We start from the raw sequence: 10,967 nt of genomic DNA, 5'->3' as shown, positions 1-10,967 counted from the left end.
ATATATATATATGCATGCCTGGGTACAATATGCCAGTTCCAACAGAAAAAATTTAGGATTTTTTTTTCACTGATTTCTCAATAAAAGGGTTTTTGATACATTAACTGAAACCATTTTAAAAGATCTCAGTAATAAACAGCTATTCAAATTTTTTTCCTTTCAACTTATTAAAGTAAATGAAAATTTAAGAAAAAAAGGCAAAAAATAATCTATGTCTTATGAAAATGTCTAGGTTATTTACACGCTGTTTTTCTTAAAATGTCACGTGTATTTGCACACATCCTCAAAGGAGTGTGAGGAGAAATGGCCAGAGCCGTGAAGCAGCACTATGGAAGTAACGAGGATTTCAGCTTATGAGAGTTAGCGAGAGCTAGTGCTGCTGGGCGCAGAGCAGCAATGTGTTTTGACAGAGGAATTTCACCAAAAAGAGCCTTTTGTCCTAACCTAGGCATGATTTTACAAAACATTTCGAGATCTAACACCCGTACTACACATTTTGTAAGAAAATAGAGAGCAGCTTTCAGCTGCAGTTCTTCTAAACTACTGCAGGAGGGCTTTGCTAACATGCCTCCGAAATTGGCAACCATCTGAGGTAATCAATGATGCCACGAGCATCCTTCATTTCTCACCACCAACACCACCCGTGGCCTCCTTATTGAGTCCTCTGATTGACAAGTCGTAAACCACTTCCTCAATTTTCTTGACATCGTACTTGAGGCCATCGTAGCGCTTCCGCAGGGAGTCGTTTTTCAGGTTGAGGAGACGGAAGCCAGAATCCAGCTCGTTGATAAAAGTGGAGATGCGCAGAGGGCGCGAGTAGTCGCCGGCCGTGACGCTGTTCACTGCCAGCCTGGCCTGCAAGGGGAAGATGCACAGATCAGCAGAGGAATCCACCCAAACCACATCAGTATTCCCAGCAGGTACTTTACAAAATGAAGCAATATCATTGCAGGAGTCAGGCTGATTATACTCAGAACTAACTTTCTGTTCACCAGAGCCCTGGATTTTCAGTGAAGTGGCTGGTTCAAATCTTAGGATCTCAATGAGGAATGAGCCTAATGTAACATCAGGGCAAGGGCAGTGTCCCAGAGGTTAAGACCCAAGCACAACACACCGGAACTTCCGGGAACAACTTGAGGCACTTTGGAAATGCACTACCTGCTGCTTATTTAGGTCAGTTTTATTCAGACACATGCACAAAGAGTTTCCTTACCAGCTCACTGGCAAGAGTTAACACCCCAGAAAGATAGTCTTCTATGTCCAGATGAAAGCCTCTCTCTCGATCAGCTTCAACTAAGATAAAAAACAGAGTCTGATACTGAGCATGATCAAAACCAGCGAGCTGAAATTGCATTTGTTTACTGTAGCTAATTGGAAATATCAAATTTATGAAATGCTATTACAAAATAAAAGTCAGCCTTTTCCTGTATGTGATGTAATTACTGTTCTCAGCATTTTGACTGAACATCTAATACATCCTTAACTGGACACACAATAGGTTATAACTGATCTAAAAGAATAACTGAATTTGCATGAATATACAGCAGAGAGGTCTGAAATCCTTTTTAAAAAATATTTGATTTTCCTTTTTTTTTGCTTTCAGCAGATAGTTGTTTTACAACCCGAGAATGAGATCTCGTTTCCCCACCTGTTTAACACTGCAAAAAAAAGGTGAGAAAAATAAGCTGTCACCTTCGTATTATTCTTTTGGACAACTTAGGCAATTTAAATAATCTTCATACATTAAAAACTCGGACAATACTTTTGTTTATATTATACTTTCTGATTTCCACCCTCTAAAATATTTTCTAATTATCACATAATGAAATCAAATACCAGATAAGCATAATAAACTATTTTTCGGGAAGATACGAACTTCTGCTATTTTCTTGCATCTTGCAGCATCAACATCTAAAGACGTCACAAGCTTTTCCCTTTGATTTACAAAATTAACTTACTCCCAAGTATTTCTGCAACAGCTTCTCGGGTCACTAATGTTTCTGCTTCCAAGTAGACAACAAATGCTGCCAGAAACACCAACCGCTGCAGCACAAACCTCCAGTGCTCATGAAATCTGTAGAAGAAGGCACCAAGTCAAGGTAAAAATAGGCAACATCAGTTACTGGAAATTTGAGTTAAAAGCATTTTAAATATCTCCCGTACACATTACGTTTTGTACCTTTACTTTACTCATAGTACCTCCAGGTCTCTGTGGTTTGTCAAAAACACACCAGCTTTCAGGTGAAAAATCACAGTGCTCTGTAACTTGGTGCTCCCAAACTTCAGGCCCTAGGATATTATGTTAAACTAGCATTTGCTTTCATCTCACACACACATACCCTGTTCCTGGAGTTGTTGGGGTTGTCGTGCCCACAAAAGGAGAGGATCAGCAGCTTCCCTCCCTTCCCCTGCCAGATTTCAGCTGACAAGATCCCCATTCTTTGCAGTGTTCCTGCTAGACACTGTCCCCTTCTGGCAGCAAGCAAAATGCAAAGACGACAACTTCATTTAGAATCCACAGTATCAAGCAGCCATCTGATGACAGATTTAGGGCTCTGTTTTCAGAAATGCTCAAATCCTAACAACTTAATTGAAATTAATGGAATAGAAAAACGCTCTGCTCCTAGAAACAAGGGCTGCTCTAGTACAGCATCGGTTTCTTAATATTTAATTTACATTTTTTTTTAAGTTTCTAGGAAAAGAATTAAATACTAGACATTTCAGTGAAAAAAAAAGAGAAACCTTTGAACTAGAGCATTTTCAAAGTGTGCTGATAAAAAGTCAGACTTTTCTATCATGGGTTACTTTTTGGAACAGAAAGGTGCACATTTTTAGCATCCAAGGCCCATAAACCTTTAAATCACTCCTGCAAAGTTAGGCCATCTCAACTCTGTGTCTGGCCGTGTGTGATCCTGCACACCTGTAGTACTGGTCAGCAGGAAACTTGGTCTTCAGAGATGCCAGCTGGGTTCTGACTGTACCAAAGTGTTCACGAGCCTTCTGACATTTCTTTGGTACTGAAAAAGAAGCAGGGCAACATTCAGTATTTGACAAACAACAGGATTTTGTAAAGAAAGCCAAGAGTTTTCTAATGCAGATGGCACTATGTGTGCTCCTCTGAACCCCCAACTCCCTTTGGTCCAAGACCGACCTACTGACCTCCAGCTGTAGTGGTAGTCAAACTAACACCACAAGACACTGGCAGATGGAAAATGCTCCGGGTTTTGAGCTGTTCCTTGAGCTTGAGACGCGATGCCTCGGTGCTGTTTAACAATATGCACCGAGCAGGGCTACGCATCAGCAAAGGAGAAGGAGAAATGATGAGCAGGGATGCAGAAAGGCTGCAAAGGACCTCGAGTGTGAGGCCAGGTAGGGTGTACCTGACGCAGCAGAGCAGTGATTCTGAAGCTACGGCAGGTGTCCAAGTGAGTGTGAAAAGTAACTGCCAGAAGCAGGTGGAGTGTTAGAAAGACCTTGACTCACTGCACAGAGTAGAGAGCTTCCCCGGTAAATGTTCAAGGGCTTGTCGGCATAAACCAGTTGAGAACTATGGCAATCGGTAAGAGGGAGCCAAGGAAGGACTTGACACGAGAAGTGACAAGGTTAGAGCAAAATGCCACAACACCCTGTGCAGGGCAGAGCAGCCTTCCGGAGTGGCAAAGAGCCGCTACCTTTGCCACAGGCTGAAGGAAGGAGGCAGCGGAGATCAGGGCACAGGCTGATGAAAAAGGATGTTCAGATTCTCAGCTGTGTGGATGGAGCAAAGAAAAAGGGAAAACTAGTTGGGTTTTAGGTGTTACAAAGAGAGGAACAGGATGTTTGAGACTGTGCTCTGATGCAGCAGTTCAGAGAGACGAAAGCAGCGGGCAGAACAGCTGCAACAGCGAGGGCAACGCTGCGGCAGCGGGACAGCAGGCCCAGCGCACGGCTCGGAGAGCAGCTCCGCTTTGCCTGGAAACCTCCAGCACCTGCCCCTGACGGGCAGGGTTAGGCTACGTGAGGTGCGACCTCCCTCCAGGGAGCTCAGTCATCGTCTCCCTTCCGAGCCCTGTGTTTGCAAGGGCTGAGGGTTTGCCTCTTGGTTCTACACTAAACTCCTGCAGGGAAACGGGGCTGCCTGCTCACACACCTCCCGCCCGCTAGTGAGAACCACAGCCCGCGGCAGCTGCCACCACCAGGCACATCGGCACCTTTTAACTGGAGCCTGCTCAGAAACAACCCAAGAGGGCAGGTGGGCAACAGAGCAGCATCCCACCATCTTAAGGTACAGAAACCATGCTTATTTAAACATACCCATGCAGGTGAAATAATCTGAAAGGCATCACAGGTGACTTTTATCAAACAACTACCAGCAGTCACTTCTTCAGCATCTGTCTAAAAAATTGTTTTTACTAATCAAACATTGCCCCCAATCAGAAAACAAAACAACAACAACAAAAAAGGATTTAAAAATGAAAGTTTCAGAAAGTAGAAGGTTAAAGTGTTTCATATAGGAGCAAGAGGGAAAGACACTGGGAAGCTCCCTGAGAAGCTTCCAAGTAGAAGCTGCCACAGGGCAGCTGGGACAGAACGAGGAGCGTCTGCGTCTCCGGCTCCTGACAAAGGAATCTGAGAGAGGAAAGAAACCTCCGCTAGGAAGTCGCTCGCAGCTCTCCCTGGTGACACACAGGCACAAGCACAGCACAAGGCAGCACTACCCTGCACACCACCACTGAGGCTCCGCTCAACTTCCCCCATTCCACAACCTAAGGGTAGAGTCTGTCACTGAGCACACACAGAGACCCTGGCCATGAAATAGCTCCTGCCTGTGTGTAGGTGGTTGCCCTGCAGTAAAAATCAGATTAAAATTTTAATGGAAATGGGGTTAGCCAAGAGGTATTTTAAGTCCCTAGGAGCATTACGCAATATGATCTTCTAAATATTACCCACTGATGCAGCAAAATGCCCTTTATCAAACTGCCAACTATTCTGTAGTTCTCTTAAGAGAGCTTAGGCTGGTCCTTACCATAAACCATTCGTGGAAATACAACTACATCATCACTTACCCTTCTGCTACCAGTGAACTTTTAATAACTGTATCAACAGTTTCTCTTGCATCTTGGAATAAATAAATACAAGGGTGCAAAAAGCTTGATGCTGCAAAATTTAACTGTGTTGAAGAATCGTCATTTACCCTTTTAACCTATCAGAAAAAAAGAATCATACAGCTTTTGGACTGCTCTGATTTCTTAATGAAAATATTGTGCTAAGTCAGCAGACAAAATGTCATACTAAGCTAAACAGACATTTAACTGCACCACAGTGCAGCGCTACAACCACTATCAGCTAAAAGTGTAGTATAAATACATGTCATCTGACAAGTGCTAGTTTTTCCCATGAAGATCTCTGGGTTAATTGCTATTTAATTGCTATTAAATTACTGTGCTATTAACCTTTATTAATCAAAACCTCTATTGACGTTTGTTATTTTGCTTGAAATTAATGTCAAACTGACAGGCCCATTATCATATGTTAATTCCTAGCCCATTAGAGCTGCATTTATTATCTTTGATCTTGTAAATTTACAAGCTGCCTGTTCTTCTTTTTGGTACTTAAAACTATTCCACGGGTCTGTCCCTGGACCCTGTAAAAGTCAGGACCAGCTCTCCCTAGAATTAAAATAGAAATAAACAGGCACTGAGGCACATACAGGTCTCCAGTATTAAATACTGGAATCTAAAGGAATCTAGTATTAAATACTGAATCTAAAGGTGATTCCCATGCAAAACGATTGTCACAACGTCCATGGTTTAAGCCAGCTTGGAAAAACTGGAGCTTGTTTGACTAAATATTATTCGATTATCCATTCTAAATTTGCAGCATTGGTGGATTTCCTAAGCAGCTGTAAGTTACACTCGCCAGGGGAGGTCGAGCCTCGGATGTTGCACATTGCTCCACACTTACCTAGTGGCTACCAACAGCAGACCAGAGAAATCCCACTCTGCTCAAGCACAAGAGCAGGGATGAGCGTCACTGTGTCACCAGGCTGACAAACAACCAGCCAATGTGACAGAGGAACGAAACAGGGCTGAGGAGGGTTTTCTTTCTTTCATTCTCCATCTGATGGTGGCCTGGCTTTTCCCCAAGTCCCTCTCGAATTTCCAGAAGATCAGAAGCTCATTGACAGGACGGAAAGGCTTTATAGATCACACACAGAAATGAGAAACTTGCTTAGTAACTCTAAACAGGGTGGGGATGAGGGAGCACATCCAGCATCCAAGTCTGCACCTACATTTTTATGCCCTTGAGCAAAAGCTTGGGCCAAAAATATTATCTCAAATAGCCCTTTTTTGGGGGGGGGGCCGGCAGGGGTCAAAAGTAAGGGAGTGCTACAACTTGACCTTAAAAGACGAGAGGGCACTTCCAGCCACCACGCAAACACGGATGGCTCCTCTGGCTCTACCAGTCTTTGCAGTTTTCATTTATATTTAGGGAGTCGGGTACTGATGTGAAGCAAAACACGCACACATGAACACACTAAGTCTGAGACCAAAGTAAAGATTCCTGTAGGCTGCTGCTCCCCCCAGGGCTTTGGAGCAGTGAGAAGGAGAGCTCAGACCCCAAGTCCTATCAGGTTATGTTACAATTAGCAGCACATAAAACTCCACGTTTTAGGGCGCCAGTTAGTGGGAAACACACAAGTCAATTCAACAACGGAGAAAGCGATCGAGTGCAGGCGTTCCCACAGCCTCATCTTATAGGATAAAGGGTCATTTTTATGGTAATAGTAAGTTTATCTGGGGGAGGATCGCAGCTCCACCCCACCAGCCCCCGGGCCCCGCCGGGCTCGGGGCGCCCCCGGGAAGGAGAAGCGGCTCGCGGCGCCGCCCGCACTCACTGGCCTGGAAGCCGGCGCCCTGGTGCACGCCCTGCAGCAGCGTGAGGATCTCCCGCGCCGTCTGCTCCAGCGCCTGCACCTCCCTGCGGATCTCCTGCGGGGACAGGGCGCAGTGAGCGGGAGGGAGGGGAGCAGGGGAGGAGGGAGCCGCCCGCCCCGGCCCGGCCCCGCGGCACCTCGCGGATGTCCTGGTCGGCGGTGAGGACGCCCTGCAGCGCGATGAACATGTCGCTCACCGACATGGCGCCGCCGCCCGCCTCGGGGCCTTCCGCGCGGCCGGCGCCGCCGGGGCCTCGCGCGCTGCCGGGCTGCCCGCGCCGCGCCTGCGCGGAGCTGCCGCACGGCGGGGCGGGAGCCGCCCCCGGCGCGGAGCGGGGCAGGCGGGGGCGGGCTGGGAGGGCGCGGGGGCCTCGGCGCGGGCGGGGAGTGCGGGCGGGGGGCTCGGCGCGCCGCGTTGCTAGGAGACGCTGTTGCCAGGCGCCCCGTGCCGCGCAGTGCGCAGGTGCAGGCAGCGGCGCGGCGGCGATGACGCTTTTCCGGCGGCGCGTTTCCGGCAGCGCGGCCCCTGAGGCGTGGGTAACATGGCGGCGGCGGCCGAGGCTGAGGCGGCGGCTCCTCCTCCGCTGCTGGCGCTGGAGCCGCGGTTGCAGCGCGAGTTCCAGCAGCGGGTGCAGCGCGTGCGGCGGGGCCGCGCGGCGCAGGTGAGCGGCGGGGCGGCCCGGCCCGGCTCCCGTGCGGCCCCCGTGCGGCCGCCACGCGGCCCCCTGACGCCTCGCGCTCTGTGTTGCCCCGCAGGAGCGGCTGTCGGCCGGGACCGTGTACGTGGGGCACCTGCCGCGCGGGCTGGCCGAGCCGCAGCTCCGCAGCTACTTCGGGCAGTTCGGCACCGTGACGCGGTTGCGCCTGTCCCGCAGCAAGAAGGTAACGCGGCGCCGCGCGGGGCCCGAGCAGCTTCCGCGCGCTGCAGCGCGGCGGCCGCGGTCGCTCCCTGCCCCGGAGCACCCCGAAACGAGCTTAAAGGCGGTGGCGACCTGCGGGGAGGGAGGTCTCCCAAGGGAGCAGCCCCGGTGCCGGTAGAGGTGGCCCCCTCCTCACGGGAAATGAGTGGAGTGGGATCCCTGTCAGAATACTCTAGTTAAGGTGTGCGCTGCAAAACTTATTGAAAAAGATTCTCTTTTAGCGCTTTAGGTGCTTTGGGGGCGTGATAAATTTAACTTCTACACACTAGTGGTTCTACTGCCATGTTACAGTATTGTATAAACTTGGTAATGAAAGTTAAGTGACAAATATAGGACCTTTTAATATATGTGTAAAAGTAGAGCATTGGTGAGTGGTTTGTTTCATGCACAAATGTGTATTTGCAAATACATATCTGTCTTACAGATCTAGGACAAAACTTGGTACTTTTCATGAATTCACCAAAACTTCAGAAATTACAGTCATTCAGTTGAAAATAGGCCTTCATTTCTGAAACATAAAATACTTTAGTTTTTCAGTGAGGTTTCTAGGCATTGCTTTGGATTTCCTTTTGTTGCTTGCAGACTGGGGGCAGTAAAGGCTATGGATTTATTGAGTTTGAATCCGACGATGTGGCCAAAATTGTTGCAGACACAATGAACAACTACCTGTTCAGTGAAAGACTTCTGAAGTGTAAGTATGACCCAAGGTGTAAATTTTCTGATGTGCAAAGGAAGTTTATACTTATTTATGTTATTTTTTTGGATTATTTGAAGCTTCATGTTTCTGCACAAAGCTTCAGCCTGAAAAAATTTTGTGTGTGGCTGAAACTTTCTTGCTTTTCTTCATGTGTAAAGAATAGCAGTAGCAATCTCTTATTCACTATTATTGTTTTTTTTTTTCTTATTGTATAATAACACCATACGGAATCATAGTGAGGGGAGATATTTTCTGTAGAGCAATTCCAACTCATTTAGTGCAGAAATTATTTTTAATTTATAACTCTTACAGCTGCTCTCAATGCAGTTAAATGCCAGATATTTTTCAGCTGGAAGACTAATGAACACATTTTTCAGGCAGTGATGCTAAAAATTCTGTTCTAAAGCAGTGTGAGTTATATATGCTCACCAACTTGAGAAAAACGGGTTTATCTTTTGACCGTTTTCTGGATTAAAATAAAAAGTGATTTTTTTTTCCCCCCCGCCTATTCATCTATTTTCAATAGTGTCAATAATAACTATTTGCTTTACGGTCTTTGGTAAAATGCTGATTAGTGCCTTGCTGTAGATTGGATAATGCTGGGACAAGAACCGAGTGTGTTTGGTGGGAGGAGTAGCTTTGCTCTGATGTTAAATGCTCTTGAGGCAGGCCAGTTCATACCTCCTGAGAGGGTTCACAAAAACCTCTTCAAGGACTGCGACAGGAAGTTCCGGAAGCCTTCGCAGCCCGCGGTCGGGCGCTACAACAAGATACGTTCTGCCAACGAGAAGGCCAAGATGGCCAAGCGGCTGCTCCGGAAGGAGAGGCTCTTGCGGAAGAGGCTGGCTGAAAAGGGGCTCGATTATGACTTCCCAGGATTTGTAAGTTTGGGATCATTTTAATGAGTGTTTAAGCAAAGCTTGTTTTTTCGATGGACTTGCTAAATGTGAGAAAATCACGTGGTTTGTGTGTAGCTATGTGAGAATATTATTGTACCTGGAGTAGTAGGGAGAGTTCTTTTGTAAAAACCCTTGGAAATTACAGCGTAGTGTTGATGGGTAGTGTCTGGGAATACGTGGGTTGGCTTTTAGAGAGGTACCTTGCCTATGCTAATCAAGCATATTGCTAATTTGTGGAGGGCTTGGATTATAGACCTATGATTTGAGCAACACTGTTTCCCTTCGTAGTATTTGAAAAATGCCCACTGGCAGCTTTTCGTATGTTATTACAGATGTTTTTGTTTAAACCAAGTAGCCTCTGTATAGGCCATTTTTATTAATTCAAATTAATTGCTGAAGCAAGCAAGTCTACAGGCTGTTAGGTAACACTGTCTTGACGTGTGGAAGTCTGTTGGATTTCACCTGATCTCTCTTGCTTTCTAGGCAGCACAAAAACTTCACATAAAGAAAAAGAAAGTTAAAAAATCCAAACCAAAGCTGGATGTTTCCTTGAACAGCCAGGTAAGACTGAACAGTCCTTGTGATTAAGTTCTTTCCCTGGAAACCTGGACATTATTTTCTTGGAGTTGTCCTTTGCATTGGTAACAGCTGCTTTGAGGTGCATGAACGGGAGATGGTGGTTGAATCCGCTTGGATTCCTTGCCTTTAACAAGCAATTAATATTTCAGCAGCAAATGCTTCTGTTAAGCATATTTTTACTGTCATGTGGTCACTAAAACTCATATTGGTGGTAGGAAAGATCAGGGCTTTAGGCTAAGATTCGAGATACCAATAATCTAAAGAGTCTATAAACTTTTTTCTTGAATACATTTGCAGTGCTTGGGAAAGGACTGGTTTTGAGAATACGAGGTAGCGCTCTCTGTGGGCTTGTATGTGAGATCAGCTGAGTTCTGGGAGTTTACTGATAAGTTGGGATGCTTTAACTCTGCTGTAGGCTTGAAATGCGCCATTTCTGTATGCCAGTCGGAAATATATATTTTTAGCTATTTTCCTCTTGACTTTTAGTGCTGTGAGTCAGAAAATATGCACAGTGATTTTTCTAAATGTGGTAATAGCACTTCAGAAAATATGACTTCACTTGTATTTGCCCTTTGACTTTTAATCTGAAGAAATGCTGTGTAGAAAAGTAGCTATTCAGCTATAAAAACAAAACAATTTTCCTTTAAGTGTGGAAGTTCTGACGGAGAGCTGGGCTCAGGTGCCTTGTGGTACCAGACAGATGATGACCACTTTCTCTGGCAGATGCTCTAATTCAATTTTGGTTTTCCGGTCTCTTTAGGATCCTACGCCGGTCTGTACTCCTACAGTGCTTGAGCGCCGGAAAGCTCACGAGGCAGATGATGACACAGAGGACAATGAAATAACTGTCAAACTGCCCCCCAGTAGTGTTGAGAATGCTGTGCAGAGACCAAAGAAACAGAAAAGAAAAAAAACAAACCTGAAGAAACAGAAATAAACTTGAAAGATAAAATGTC

General features: G+C 46.2%; 2 protein-coding genes across 3 annotated transcripts; one reads left to right on the top strand and one right to left on the bottom strand.

Annotated features, from left to right (window-relative positions):
• Positions 1-447: 447 nt before the first annotated feature.
• On the bottom strand, positions 448-7,128 carry TSN (translin). Of its 2 annotated transcripts, none has more exons than XM_088519550.1 (6): positions 7,054-7,128; positions 6,878-6,971; positions 2,921-3,017; positions 1,959-2,074; positions 1,214-1,293; positions 448-855 (listed from the first exon to the last, which is right to left on the bottom strand). In XM_088519550.1, the coding sequence occupies exons 1-6, from the start codon at positions 7,117-7,119 to the stop codon at positions 619-621; spliced, it is 690 nt and encodes a 229-aa protein (XP_088375676.1). In that variant the 5' UTR covers positions 7,120-7,128; the 3' UTR covers positions 448-618. The 2 variants fall into 2 exon arrangements, with proteins under 2 accessions (XP_088375676.1, XP_088375677.1); XM_088519551.1 differs by having other exon boundaries at positions 7,114-7,128.
• Positions 7,129-7,458: 330 nt separating this feature from the next.
• Positions 7,459-10,967, top strand: NIFK (nucleolar protein interacting with the FHA domain of MKI67). Its single transcript, XM_088519548.1, has 6 exons — positions 7,459-7,578; positions 7,673-7,798; positions 8,419-8,527; positions 9,203-9,414; positions 9,916-9,993; positions 10,772-10,967. Exons 1-6 carry the CDS (start codon positions 7,459-7,461, stop codon positions 10,946-10,948), a joined length of 822 nt encoding a protein of 273 aa, XP_088375674.1. The 3' UTR covers positions 10,949-10,967.

Source organism: Tinamus guttatus, unplaced genomic scaffold, assembly GCF_059628265.1.
Source record: "Tinamus guttatus ecotype Peru unplaced genomic scaffold, ASM5962826v1 Tinamus_guttatus_pri_ptg000060l, whole genome shotgun sequence".
Taxonomy (NCBI): Eukaryota; Metazoa; Chordata; class Aves; order Tinamiformes; family Tinamidae; genus Tinamus; species Tinamus guttatus.
This window is presented reverse-complemented; position numbering and strand designations above follow the sequence as displayed.

Coding starts and splice junctions, on each gene's coding strand:
- TSN (XM_088519550.1), bottom strand. CDS start 7,119: ATGTCGGTGAGCGACATGTTCATCGCGCTGCAGGGCGTCCTCACCGCC. Junction 1,294..1,958: donor TGTTGCAGAAATACTTGGGA/GTAAGTTAATTT, acceptor TTTTTATCTTAG/TTGAAGCTGATCGAGAGAGA. Junction 856..1,213: donor TAACTCTTGCCAGTGAGCTG/GTAAGGAAACTC, acceptor TTCCCCTTGCAG/GCCAGGCTGGCAGTGAACAG.
- NIFK (XM_088519548.1), top strand. CDS start 7,459: ATGGCGGCGGCGGCCGAGGCTGAGGCGGCGGCTCCTCCTCCGCTGCTG. Junction 9,415..9,915: donor ATTATGACTTCCCAGGATTT/GTAAGTTTGGGA, acceptor CTTGCTTTCTAG/GCAGCACAAAAACTTCACAT. Junction 9,994..10,771: donor ATGTTTCCTTGAACAGCCAG/GTAAGACTGAAC, acceptor CGGTCTCTTTAG/GATCCTACGCCGGTCTGTAC.